This window comes from Morone saxatilis, unplaced genomic scaffold, assembly GCF_004916995.1.
Source record: "Morone saxatilis isolate NCDOM2014 unplaced genomic scaffold, NCSU_SB_2.0 Contig0, whole genome shotgun sequence".
NCBI lineage: Eukaryota > Metazoa > Chordata > Actinopteri > Moronidae > Morone > Morone saxatilis.
The window spans coordinates 7,846,876-7,861,683 of NW_023339650.1; the positions used below are offsets into that span (position 1 = coordinate 7,846,876).

The 14,808-nt window shown below is 41.3% G+C and overlaps 1 protein-coding gene across 1 annotated transcript in view; it reads left to right on the forward strand.

The window, feature by feature from the left end:
- Positions 1-11,688, forward strand: part of phldb2b (pleckstrin homology-like domain, family B, member 2b) — a gene marked incomplete in the record, with an annotated part of 23,164 nt that extends 11,476 nt beyond the window's left edge. The window contains 13 exon segments of the mRNA XM_035654299.1: positions 448-576; positions 1,987-2,142; positions 2,404-2,514; positions 2,630-2,704; positions 3,436-3,588; positions 4,306-4,449; positions 4,611-4,710; positions 5,794-5,944; positions 8,298-8,388; positions 8,630-8,776; positions 9,169-9,388; positions 9,649-9,734; positions 9,887-11,688. Of these exon segments, the coding sequence (XP_035510192.1) occupies positions 448-576; positions 1,987-2,142; positions 2,404-2,514; positions 2,630-2,704; positions 3,436-3,588; positions 4,306-4,449; positions 4,611-4,710; positions 5,794-5,944; positions 8,298-8,388; positions 8,630-8,776; positions 9,169-9,388; positions 9,649-9,734; positions 9,887-10,027 (1,704 nt within the window).
- Positions 11,689-14,808: the final 3,120 nt, after the last annotated feature.

Consider the following 14,808-nt stretch of genomic DNA (forward strand, 5'->3'; position numbering starts at 1 on the left):
GGGCGCCTGTATATGTTGTGGTATTTATAGAGAGGACCATTAATCTACTGAGCCATTCCTTTTCACCTATTCCCTCATTCATTTCCATTCAAACAAACAGAAGACAAAAGGCAGGAGAAGTAACTCATGACACTATTCATACTACCTTCATGCCTCAGTTTCTACTCAGTTCCTCTCCAGTTCTCCATCCCTTTGGTAGATTTTTTTTTCCCCTCCAGCTTTCCTCCTCCCCCCTTCCCCCAAGCTAATCTTGCTGACCTGGTCGCCGTAGTGACTAACTGTGGCTCCCCAGTCCCACTAACGCTGCCATCCTCTCTGTCCCGTGTGTGTGCGTGCGTGTGTGCATGTGTGTCTCTTTGTTTGTGTGTGCGCATAAACAAATGTGCACATGCGTGTTTGTGCGGGCACGTATGCGCGTCTTTGTGTATGTACATGTGTGTATGCCAGGCGTGTGAGTTGCTGCAGGCAGAAAGGGGCAGAGTAGAGAGGTTGGCTCAGATTGTGTGTGAGCAGCGCTCCCAGCTGGACAGCTGCCCTGAGGCCACCAAGGAGCCCCTGCAGGAGCAGCTGGCCAGGGTCAGTACACACACACACACTCGCACCTCACAAACACATGCACAGGAAGATACAGTGTGTACTCGAGTGTGTATCCGTGCAGGCAAAACGCAACACATAGACGGGCATAGAAGGAAGAATACTGTAAATAAATGGGAAATGCGACAGCTGTGCATGCATACACTGATAGAGGAAGCTCATAACAAAAGCAGATATGCATATTGACACTCAAAAATACAGTATATGTGGACAGGTGTTCACATAAACACACCCTGTACTTGGACTTGCATGTGAACATGCACACATTTTCTTTCCTGAGCTGACTTGCTCTCCGCCCCATAGCCATCTTTGATCTTTACCCAGTTCATGTTTTCTCTTCTCTATGTCTAACTTTAGCTCTCTATATCTACACATCTCCTCATTTCATCAGAAGGGTTGAGCCTGTAAGAGTATCTCTAGAGTTTGGGTTGAAGACATGTTTGACTATTATGGAAACCTTTGTGTTTGACACATAACAATATCCATCCATCCATTAGCTATATTCACTTATCCTTCAGAGAGTCACAGGGGGCTGGAGCTGATCCCAGCTGACATTGTACACCCTGGACAGGTTGCCAATCAATCACAGGGCTTACACTGTCACACACACAGACAACCTTTCATGCCTACATTCACTAGAGAGACGAAATTAACTTAACCTGCATGGGTTTTCTCCAGGTGCTCTGGTTTCCTCTCACATAACAATTATATTGATTTCTGTATTTTGGGGGAATGCCTACAGTATGCAACATGTCGCATGTGTTGTCAGATGCTGGTTATGCTTTGGTGTAGTAGTCTGCATGACTGTTAAGTGTTGACAAAACATTAGGGATTTGTGTGTCTGGTTTGCTTCGTGTCAGTGTATTGTGTCACGTTTTTACAATATTTTTGACATACTGTGAAAAATTAGCATCACTAAAACTTTTCAAGGGTTTTTTCAGGCTTTTGGTGTGTCATAAACACTTGCATATGACACGGTTCGCATTCATTAGAATTATTTCCCAATGATTTTGTTTAGAATAGCTTTGATCAAATTCAAAGCGGATCGAGTCGAATTCAAGTGTTCACAATGTGTCTGACACATGTAACCTAATATATTACTGCTTCAGTACTACTCCAGTCCGCAGGGCTACCGTCCACCGTTAAACTTTTTATTTGACCGATGTATTTGCATGCATTTAACTGCAATACATGTTGTAAGTACAAATCCTTCGGTCTTGTATACTGGTACTTTTTACCTTCATGTCTGCATCTTGCATGTTTTCTCAAGTGTATGTGCTATAAAGTCTGTGTTAAGTCGAGTGTGTGTAGTTAGATTTGCCCTGTACACACGCATTCCTTTGTCCTGTCTGTTCACCTGTGCATTATTTCTGGGGTGTGTTTGTGTGTCAGGACTGCGAGGTGCTCGAGATGGAGACGAAGCGCTTCGAGGACCTGGAGTTCCAGCAACTAGAGCGAGAGAGCAGGCAGGACGAGGAGAAGGAGACCCATACGCAACAGCTCCTCCGGGAGATCGCGGACTACCAGCGGAGCAGTGTCACTCGCAAGGTAACGGCTATCTGTTTGCATGTTAAGTCAGTCAAACCAGGGGAAAAATGTATGCAATAAAAGTGCAATAGTGCAATATCACAATATTAGATTTTGAGTTCAAATCCATAAAACAAGACCATAGCATTATATTTTTACATTTTTGTAGCCTAAGAGCTTCATGGTGAAACAAACTTATAAACTTGTTTAGTTGCTTTGGCACTGTCATGCTCTATAAGTGAGCTGGAAACATGCAACAAGCTTGTTTTGCTTTTCCTTCAGGAGCGACTGTTAACGCTGAAGAAGCAGGCGACACAGATTACCCAGCAGGCTCAGCGAGAGAAGGAGAGCTTCTTGAAGGAGAGGAGCACCCTCGAAGCAATGCTGCAAAGAGTAAGAGGATATCCATGTTTGCATGTGACCATCCTTGCTTCTGTGTATGAATGGGAAAAAAAATGTGTATTTAACATTGTTTTCCATTTCCTTTTTTTCTTTTTCTGCCTGCTAGGAGAAAGAAAACCTCACCACACTGGAAAGAAAATATGCTGACCTCACTGGTGGCCGGAGTTTCACCCTAAGGGAGGTAGGTTTGATCTGTCAGGCAAGAAAATGAGAACTATCCTTCTATCGAACTGTCAAACTCCTCAACTCTTAGTGGCCAGGACCATTCCCACCTCATTACGTTTAATCTTTGGGGTTTCCTTCTCTGTTTGCTAGGATACAGCCTCTCTGGCTGATGTCTGTCAGTCTTTCACTGATTGTTGCCGCGGCAACACCTCGGCCATACTTTCTCCTCCTCCAGTCGATTTTTGTGCCCTCTCATCCCTCCTTTCCTCTATTTTTCTCAAGAATGCTGAGGTATTTTGTCTTGTTTACTAATATATCCCTGTCTTTTTTTCCTCTTTGTCCAGATAGTCTGTTTAAATCCATCTCATCCTTCCTCCCTGTCCCTCGTTCCTCCTTTCCTTCCGGTTGCTTTTTTTCCCCCTGCCACTCTTTGCAATACAGGAATGGAAGAAATTACAGGAATCTGAGACCTATTTCATTAATTCTGTGCACAGCTCATACTCACATATTAATACTAAGGTAACCTTGTAAGAATGTCTGTTGTCTTGTGTACACAACTCAATTCATGTTAACATTGCAGTCTAACTTGTTCATAAGTGAAGACATGTTTGCTTTGAAGGTGCGGAAATCACCAAATTCATTCTAACAACTAATTCTTAAGTTTGTCATAACATCTCAATATGGCTGACTCACTTCATGCTATGCCTCACCCCTTCTCTCCCCGTTTCTCCACATGATACTTTCCAGGGCTATGTCACAGTCAGTGAAATCAATGAGCTTTACTCACAGCTTGGGGGGGACCCTAAACCCGCCCCTCGCTCCACTCTGGCCAATGCCTCTCCCGAGTCTGTGGCAAACCCCTCCCCTGACGGCGACACCCCCAAACCACCGGAGGATGAGGTGTGTGTAGTAGTGTGAAGCGTGTGTAGTTTAGCACACAGACGCAGATGATGCAAAATTGTGTGTACGTGTGTTTGTTTGTGTGTATTAGTCTTATTTTTCCCAATTTCCCTTCCTGATTCTTCTTTTTTTTCCTATTTTAATTTCTGACAAATGTTCCTTTCTTCTTTTCAAAGCTCTGTCATTCTTCCTCCCCTGCCGACTGTCACTCATCTTCCTCCTCTTCTTCCTCCTCCCATCTAAATCCCCGCCCCCTCCCCAAACCACCCTCTGTGCACTGGCCAGAAAACATGGTGTCATATCGAGACCCCTCTCCCCTCCCTGACTCTCCCCCACCTCCCCTTCCTGTCAAAAAACACCATCACCGACACAGGCAGGTAACGTGTGTGTGTCTCCGTGTATCAGCAACTGTGTGTTGATCCAGATGCACATTTTGCACAATTGCTTTGGTTGATTAAAGTTGATTATAATAAACAATATATTAATAAATTAGTATTAATTCATATGGCTGTTTGCCACAGTGTCTTTTTGATAATAAGAAAAAAAAATGGGACACTTTAAATCCCACACATAGGAACTTCAACACTTTAGAGTCATTACATTACTCCTCTAGAGAAGTGGGATAGTGTTACACGACTTAAAATGATTTATGATGAATAATCAATAATCAGTTAACCGTGTATACCCCTTCCCTCTGGTGTGTGTGTGTTTGATCAGCATTTCCGTTTGCTGGAAGAGAGGAAGAGGTCTGAGAAAGAAGGCGGCTCCCATCTAAGTGACACATTACCCAGGAAGAGAACCACACCCACCATGACCCCCCAGTTCACGTGTGCAACGCTGGGACGCAGCTACCCTAACAAGGTACACACTCATAGATGTGTGCATTAATGACGCCAATCAATACAAATAATTCACTGTTTCTTTCTACTGTGTACATTGTGTCATTTCGAAGATGCAAGTCCGATTATTAATGACTGACACATGGAAGTAACAAGATTTTGTCTCTTCTTGGTTGTTTATAGTCCCATCAGCCCCTGGTACAAAGCACAAGTTGTGGCAGCATTCTTCCAAGAGTCCTGTCCTTATCCAATAAGGAAACTGAATCTCGACGTCTGCATAAAGGTACAAACAAATACACTCCTCTCTGGGTTGTCATCTGAAAATACACCTCATGGTAACTTCTATCCTTGTTGGAGGTTTTGTGTGCTCCTCTTTGTGTTTTGTTTGAGTACAAAGTTTCTCATTTGTGTATCTGGCAGTGGGAGTAGTGCAGGAATGTAAGTGGAGGAGGGTATTGTGTATGTATGTGTGTGTGTGTGTGTGTTTGGCTGCTCGGTTGAGTATAAACAAGTTGGTACATTGGTTAAAGTTTTGTTTGTTACCAAAAAAAAAAAGCCACTAGATTTCTTCTAGGTAAACTTTGTGTCACAAACTTTAACCAGCTTTTTTTGACATCATAAAGAAAATCTGCTGTTCACTCACCACAGTATAATCCTTTCCTATGTCAGGGCTGTACAATTTAGCTGCGCAAAGATGAAGGGTGGTCTGTTACCTGAGGTTTGACGTGTATATGGTGTTAGAATTTTAAATGAAAATGTAATGGCTTGTGTGCAGACTGAGCATTTGCATTGTTTCATTGCTGCAAAATTCATATTCTACAGTACTGTGTGCCTTGTGTCGTAATAGTACTCCTGTTTTTCCGGACACTGGCACGTGTATCTGGTCCCTCAGTCCCTTTGGTCCCTTGATCTGGCTCATCAGATGGGTGGGTCTGCTGCATGGGGCAGATGGTATCAGGTTTTTCTTCCTGTACCCAGAGGCTGAGTTAGTCTCTCTTTTAAGTATCTGCACCATAATTCAGTCAACATTCCTCCTTCTACTTTTGAGACGGCCTAAGCTGCTTTTAGGACTCTGTTGTACCGCATGTACTCGTCTAGCAGACAATTTTTGTTTGAGAGCCCTACTTTCTGGACACATAGTAGTATATAGTTACAGGTGTGGATTTATTTTTCACTGAACGTATAAGAGCATTCCACAGTGGCGGGGATTTGTGATCCAAAATTGAAGCCACCTGGGCAAACTGTTGTCCCAGATGGAGTGACGCAGACAGCAGGTACAGCACGTGTGCATGCATGCAAAGGAAGAATAAGGAATGTTAGTAGCTACTGAAGCTGTTTTCTTTTCTCTTCGTGCGTGTGTTTCCAGGTCAGCCCAGCTCCCGAACAGCTTCCCAGACCAATGTCTACCTCGATGCCTTTGGGTACCGTGACAACCAAGCCTTTGACACAATGAGCGTGGATAGTACCGACTCCATTGAAACCAGCATCTCTGCTTGCTCACCTGACAATGTCTCCAGGTAAGGGACACATGTATGTATGTCAGCGGTGTACAATTTGTTTACCATGAATATTTCTATATGAAGTATGTCCTGATGAATAGTACTTGCTGATTTGAAAAAAAGACTGAGAGAAAACTGACAGACCAAGAAAGAAGTGAATGAAGGTTGAAAAGTTGAAATATGGCAAGAGACATCTGAAAGCTTGAAAACACAGAAATGTCTCTTTGTGTTCATAATATAAAACACTGACTGTGGGAAGGAAACGGGATGGGGAGGGGGGGGGCAACAAAGAGAGAGTAGAAAGTGAGTTAATGTAAAAAGTGTGTGGAGAGAGGTTTCCCGCCTTTCATGGTCCCCCCTGGAGAATAAGATGTGTGGAAGTGTGTGTGTGTGTGTGTGTGTGCGTTACATGAGTTAAGGGGGACTCTTGATTAGTGTTCTAGGGGTCAAGTTACGGAAGGTGCGTGTGTGTGTTTGTGTGCGTGTGTGTGTGTGTGTCTGTTCACAGTCAACCCCCTCCGGTTCAGATGAACTGAGCAAAGCAGTATGAGTATGGAGGTACATTTGGGGGTCTACCCCCCGTCTGGACTAAAACCATGTGTGCTTGCTTTCCTTCTCCCCTTTTTACAGTGGTTGCATCTGTCTTTTGTCTCCCCTGCTCTTGTTTCTCTGAATGGTATGGTCTTGTTTCTGCTGATACATTTTGCACAGTCCCAAACCATTTGCAGATTGACCCCTCTGCAGTGCTGAGTTTTCCTGGAACAGACTGCCTCTGTGATCCTCAGTATGGATCCAGTTGGACTGTTTGGTACTGGCTCAGATTGGATAGGAAGACGTGTGTGGTGGAACCTGGATCGGTGCTGGACAAAAAAGTAGTTTCATGATAGAACTGGATTTTTTTTTTCTTGTCATCTTGTCAGTGATTTATCATGTTTTCTGGAGGCAGAAGTGTTCGAGCAAGATAAATAAAGTTCTCGAGTAATCCACATACGGTACTTGAATAAATATATTTGAACTGGACTATGAGTGCGATTCCCTCTCATCGATTGAGGTAAGAGAATGGCAAGGGGATGGGAGGAAGAGAGAGCTGGATGGATGTTACAATAAGGATGAAGCTAGGCTTAATTAAGTGTAGTAATGACAGGGAAATGTGATGTAAGATTAGTTGGCGTCTCGGATGGCATGTTAATTATTTTTTATCTCTTGCCTAGTTTCTATAGTTCAAAGAGAATAATTAAGAACATGGCCACTACCTGTAAGAGTGTTTGCTAGTATGTAAATTGGCTGCATGCAGTTAAAACTATGGCAGAATATGAAGTGAGAGCTGTGTTTATTTTACATGAAACTCGCAAGTGATTTTGAAAAAATACCGGAGAGCGGGAAAGCATTCTCTTTCCTCCGCGTTCTCTTCTTTTTTTCATCTTTTCATACCCTCCCTCCCAATCCTTTCTAATTCTCTTTTTAATTACTCCGGGTACCCTACTTCTCTCTCTCACCCTCCCTTCCTTCCTGATTTGTTTAGACTGAGTCTGATGTGTACCATTCATCTTAACAATGTTGTGACATCATCACGGATCAACGCTGGGTATCCATTTCCTTCTGGCTCGGGATCAGAGAGAATTTGCGTGTGTTTGCGTGTCACAGAGAGAGAAAGGAAAACTGAGCAAGAGAATGAGCGAGAGAGAAAGAAATAGTGTTTAACATGACAAACATATACACAAATCCCTTCCCTGTGATGTCAGTCAAGAATGCATATCATGTGTAAACCATCTGCAGTCTGGAAGACCTGAACCTAGACTGGGCCTACTGTTCTGAACTGAAGACAGGCAGTGACACAGCAGAGAGTCGGGAAGACCGAGAGGGAGGAAAGAGAGATGGTCCGATCCTTCGACGGGCCTCCTTTCCTACTGCATTTCCTCTCTGATTCGACACACACACACTTGCATAAACAGTGTATAATCAGGAGTATTCTCAGGAGAGTGTAGCCTTCTTGTAGGAATGCGAAACAGAACACGACTGTGCATGTTTTCTCTGTTATTATCCTTAGTCTTGCATAAAGATTAATATACTCCATCATGTCAGCAATAGCTTTAGTACCAAGCTATAGCAAGTAGCAAGTATATCTGTACATTCACTACTGTCGCACTGACCCGGAGATTCTCTGAAAATATAACACCTGAAAAAACACATGGAAAAGTCCGAATGAATTCACTTTGTCCTGCTTGCTGCCGGTGCAGGAGGTTTAATTGATTAACTTGGCAGCTGTTCAGTTTAATAAAATGTTGTAGTGTATTTCAGGTTCGTTGCACAGAAAAGTGGTGCCTGCTTTTTATTTCTTCTGATGTGTGTTGTATGTGTTTGTGTGCTGCAGTGCCAGTACTTCAAATGTGGCCAAGCTAGAGGAGATGGAGCGTCTGCTGAGAGAAGCCCAGGCAGAGAAGAGAAGCCTCATCGAACACAAGGTCAGTACGTAAAGAAATTAGATTACACTGATTTTATTCTTTGGTTTTCACTGGTTTACAGTTTGTTAAAGGCACACAGGCCAAATGTATAAGAGCATTAATGGTGTTGCGTTATTTGCCTTTGTAATAAATCCCCAAATACACTACAAAAACACTACCTGGTAAAATTGAACACATTCATTTCCCAATTTCTAGTGTGGGTGTGTTTTAAAACTTTGTAACGCTTTTAATGATTCTTCAGGATCGAGAGATGGACATGCGAAAGCAGGCGCTGGAGGAGGAGCGGAGAAGAAGGGAGGATCTGGAGAAGAGGCTACAGGAGGAGACAAACAGACGGCAGAAACTCATTGACCGCGAGGTGAAACTGCGAGAAAAACAGAGGGCGCAGGTAGGACAGAAAAAGCTTTCTTTAACAGTAAGAACAATTTGTTATGGCGTCATTTTTTATCCAAAAGATAATTTTGAACTTGATGTCACCTTCATAGGGAATTAACATATTACTCTTTCACAAAGCATTCCATCTTGTTTTTGTATGTTTCATGCATACTTCCCTCTTTCTGCATGGTTTCAATCATGTCCGTGCTGACAGTTCTCAGTATAAGCTTAATCCATCATCTTTTGTTCTCTTGCCTGGGCCATCAACTGTTGGCAGCAGAAGAAAGAATCTTTAATCTTTCTTAACATATGATATACATCTGCATGATTATAGAAACGCAAAATAAATTATAAATACATTTCCTCTCCTTTTCAATGAACCCATTCACTCATTTCTCTCTCCAGTCCCGGCCACTGACGCGGTACCTGCCTGTGAGAAAGGACGATTTTGACCTGCGGGCTCACATCGAGTCTGCGGGCCACAGCGCAGACACATGCTTCCACTTGTCCATCTCGGAAAAAACCTGCCGTGGCTACTTGATCAAAATGGGAGGCAAAATCAAAACCTGGAAGAAACGTTGGTTCGTCTTTGACCGCAACCGACGCACGCTCTCCTACTATGCAGGTAGGGCAGAATAAAACTCACAAAAACACAGAAACATACAAATGCAGACAACTGTGAATAGCATCCACACAGATGGCAGTGCACACACAGGTATCTTACATATGTATTTAAGTTGATTTTAAAATGTCGTAATATATATAAATATATGTTGTATATTTTAAAATGCATTTAAAATATATATCAACATATATAAATAAGAGAACACGCGACAGTACATTTACACATATTTGTATTAATAGCTACTGTTATATCTTCTGCAGATAAGCATGAAGCCAAGCTGAAAGGAGTCATCTACTTCCAAGCTATTGAAGAAGTATATTATGATCACCTGAAGAATGCACATAAGGTATGTGTTTACGTGTGTGTGTATATGGTTATACAAAAGTGATGCATGAAAAATAACTAAGTATAATTTATCTTTAATATCTTCATAGTAATTAATTTAATATCCTCATTTGTAAAATTCTTCTTTCTGTCTCCTCCCTGTGTCTCCTTCAGAGCCCAAACCCCTCCCTGACCTTCAGTGTGAAGACTCATGACAGAGTCTACTACATGGTCGCTCCCTCTCCTGAGGCCATGAGGATCTGGATGGATGTGATTGTCACCGGAGCCGAGGGATACACCCAGTTCATGGTGTAGTGAAGGGGCAGGATGTACCAACGTGCTTCGACTCTATGTGGCTCAAAAGACTGTTTTTCTCCTCGGACTTTTAAAGTGCCTGGATGGATGTTAATCATTTTTTAACATTTTATCCGCCTCATTTGCAAGATGGGCAGGGTTTACAATCACACGTGGAGGATTCGTGCGGAAAGTGTCGGCAGATGCAAGATCATGATTTAAACATTTTTAGGCAATCTGGTTCAATCCCAGATAAGTAGATCTGAATCGAACATCAACTAGGAATACCAGTGAACCAGTAGTTGGGTTTAGAAATGTGCCATACAAAGCCTAAACCATTTTAACATTTCTCATGTGACTTGTGGTCAATTATGCAAAGTTTTAATCATTTTTAGACCATTTCCTGTACATAATTAAAAACAAAAAGCATATTAATTTAGTAAAGGTATTAATTTTCTACTTTTTTCATCTTGATTTAATTTCATGTATCATTACTGTGGCATTCTCAGGTCTTAACTGTGTGTGTGTGGATGTGCATGCATGCATCCTACGCTCACGTGTGAATTTATACACGTGTGCTAAAGAAGTGCCTGTTTTGTGTGCATATTCTATGTACACGCCCATTTACTGTGAGCTTCTAATGTAGCTCCAAGGTGCTATTCTTACATGGTGAATGACACTAGCAACACCCCTCATGTAAAACCATTAAATTGGGGTGTAATAATACACTGCAATTGGAGTTTGAAAATGGATTACTGTTCTGGGTTTACAGTGTCACCAAATGAAGCTCAAACGACTGTTAGAACGGCGACTTGTTATTTTCCAATAGAAGGAGTTAAATAAACATGAGGAATAATGAGTAAAAGGCACAACGTTGTGATATTTGTACATTTTGTTTCCAAGTTGTAGTTAGTTTTAAAATAGTTACGGTCCATTAGAAATGTAAGATTCCTGTTCGTGCCTTTTCTTTATCATATTTTGTGTGACAGTATTTTGACAAGCCTTTTATCTATATTTTTAAGAGCTGCATATATCTATATACTAAATGCCAAACTGCCGGTCTGTGGCGAGAAAACACACACACATTAGTTTTTTGTGAGAAAGAGCCCCTGTAGGATTAAGTTGTCTTTGAAGGTGTCAGGAGGAAAAAATCTATGGTACACACACTCCCTTAAGAGGCCTTTAGTCATTAAAGCTGACTGAAGTATCGTGCTGCTTGGTCCACTGCATTTCATTGCATTGCTTTTATTACCACTAATTCAACGTTTTAGTTAAACTACCACTGAAGCTGCTTTTATATTGTATATCATACTACATATTACGTCTGAATAATTCAGTCCACTGATCATCCTGCCACTTGGTGTTTTGTTTTTTTTGGTTTTGTTTTAATGACCAAAGTACATGTTTATGTGGTATAATATGTATATGTGGTTTCTTTGCTTTTACTTCTCTTTGTTCAGCCCGATAAGATCAAAATTATATCTGTTTTTACATGATGGCCACATGGTTGTTTTCCACCAACTAAAGGAGCTGTTACAGTGGAAGCTTCCATGAGCCCAACTTTTTTTTTTTTAATCATTATTTTTTTTATGTTGATCCTACTGTATTTATGCCATTACCAATGCATGTATCTTAATTTTGTATTTCCATATGAATAATAAAAATGATATATTTTACCTTTACTTTTCCTGAGAAGTCACTTTCTTGGAGAGCATGCTGCCTCCCAAAATAAACTACAGTGCCATTTTTTTTAATACTCTTTATTTAGTGTGACCCCTTACACTAGTTACTTTTCAGACAAGTAAAACAAAGCATGTAATAAACAACCAACATGTATGACTACTGTAGGTTCCTTACCACCTCACCCCACATTCACATCCTCATAATGATAATAATAAAAATAAAACAATAACAATAATAATTGTAATAATAATATCTTATCTTAATATCTTAGAGTATAGTATTAAAAAAAATACAATTAATGAAATTTATAAATTCCCTTTACTAAGTTGTGGTGGTTCTGGTTTCAGCCAGTTATCTGTTTAGGTGCTGCTATTCTTTGGATTCTAAAAATATATTTATCAGTCCAAGGTGCCACTTTAGCAGGGATCAGATTGCCGACAACAAAATAACGGCTGCAAATTACACAATGGACACAGGAGGTTTAGAAACATGCCATGCTTGTTGAGCACTACGTTCTATCATATAGTTACATTTTAACTCTTGTGCCAAATGTGTAACATATATCCAATACCTTCTTCAGAAACAAAGATTCAAAATAACTTCCAGTCACTAAAAAGTTCTTAAAGGAATAAGCAACATTAACCAGTTAGTGTGTCAAACTTCACCACAATAATATGGGAAACAACTGCAGGAAACAGCAAGGTTTTCTCTGTGAATGAGGTTAGTAATATTAATCTCAATAACGTCTATCTTATCTAATATTGCAATCATAATAATGTTGTGAATTACATTTGACATATTAACAGGGATGCCTATTTTTTATTTTTTTAAAGTGGTTAATATTTGGAACACAATAGTTGTAAGGTATAAATCTTGCTCTTTTAAAATGAGGTCCAGCCAGTAAGAGTCAGTAACATGGAGATAGAGCCCCGCCATGTGGCAGAGGTCGGTACTGTCACACAGCTCAGGTTCAGTCTGTTATTATATACTGTACTTTACGGTGGGATATTACAATGAAGCGACTGAAAAAGGAACACTGGTAAAATAAATAATAAAATAAAATGCCTGTTTTTCCTCTTTAGATTGAGCAGACTCTGGCTGGTATCCCGTCATACCTTGCGGTTTTAGTGAATAAAAATATTTATTTGAGGGGGGGAAAGGATGGGTAGGTGGGATTATATCAATATATAAACCGCAACGCAATTTAAATTCATAATAATACATTTAAATTCAAATTTTTTGAGCAATAGGAAGCACTTATTATACGAACAAAAGCAGACAGGTGCAGATTTGATTCACATAAAGCAACAATTCACACCAGAATAACCCCAAAATACCTGAACGTCTGACCTAATAGCGTTTATTGAATGAAAACGTCTGCGGAGGGTTTCTACTTTCTCCCTTCTGGTTGCTCTGAACACCTTACCCACAATGCACTCCGAGTGTAAAATAGGTCTGAGGTGCGAATAAATTGGCAGGCAAGCGTTTGTTGCAATATTTCATTTACATTTATTTTACATTTAAGCAGTCCGAGTCCATTTAAACACGCTGGAGGGACAAACATTTACTCACACCCACAGTCAACCCTCTATCCACCGGGTCCTATTTATAGCGTGGGACTCAGCGGAAGTTGACGGCTGGTCCGATGGCAGTGGGGTTTCAAAATGAATGCCACAGACAGTTTCAGTACTCCGGTTACTCCTCCCTCTCTCACTGTCGGCCTCGACTAGCCTTTTCACGATGACAGACTTAATGTGGGAGTGTTGCCAGTCGTCGCTTAAGTCAAAACAGACCCATTCATTTCAATATAAAAGATGACCAGTCGCGGTGTGCTTTTATTTTGAAATGTTGACACCAAACCAAAAGTCTTGTTTTTTGACAATGAAACAGAGAGTTTTTGGGTGTACAAATAGTGTACACTAAACATGTTAACGCTGAGTCACCATGCAAGAGCAATACAACGTTAACAGTGCGGTCACCTGGGATTTTATTAGACCAAAGGGTGCTTGTGTTGCCTCATTGGGGTCGCTGACATGTTAAAAGTAAAATCACATCAGCCTCAAAAGGCTGTCTCAGTACAAATACAAAGCAGCCCAGTAGATGTTTGTTAGGATTAGGGCTTGTCTGAGTTTATGTTTTCATTTTTTGTATATGGGGAAAAGTGTAAACCTCTATAATATATATATAGGAAAAATACCCTTATTACTGTTATTATTATTACTCTCATATTCTCTGTTTTCATTTGGGAGCGCTCTGTTTATACTGTGTGTCAGAGACTAATGACAGGGCCCCGGTGGAACCGCTTTATGCACATGACACCTTGAAGCATTAATCTGCACATAAACAGCTCATAGTAATTTAGGCATGGCCACACATCTGTGCTGTAAATACACTTGCCTCGCCTATTCTGTTCATAGGAGATGTCATTCATTTCAGGGGACCATGCCATAGGATTGACGATTCCTGTTGTACGTTTACTCCCCTTCTGTACTGTCTGTTATTTTCTTCAACCCTGATTTGTTTCCTGCTGTTGAGTGAGTGTGTGTGCTGTGAACATAGGCTCTCACTGAGTTACAGCCCAGTGAGAGTGAGCAGACCATGTTTACAGCCTCTGATGCTTACTCACCAGCTCCTCATCGTAGCCTAATAATCTTCTACATCTGGGACACTCGTTATTAGGCCATTCAGAAATACATACACTGCAGAATGCGTGTGACAAATCTTATAGCAAAAATGAGATTAATGCACAAGGGGAGGGGGGGGGGGGGGGGGGGGGGGGGGGGGGGTTAAAGCTTTAACTGGATTCATTGATTTTTAAGACCAGTGGGGCCCCGGCTGCAGTTTGCTTTACTGTCATTCTCGTCTGATTTACCCTGCATCAGTTCAACAAGCCTGGGCTATAAATAGACACAGTGAGTGTACTTGGGTAGACCGCTGTGGTAGTGTGCATGTGTGTGTGTGTGTGTGTGTGGTGTGTGGTGTGTGTGTGTGTGTGTGATGTGTTCTTTAAGAAATTCTGCGTAATATTGAGTTCCTTACTAGGGGAGACGGACGGAGAGCAAAGAGAGAGAGACAGAGGCGGAGTTACTCACAACACCAACACTCCTCAACCACACACA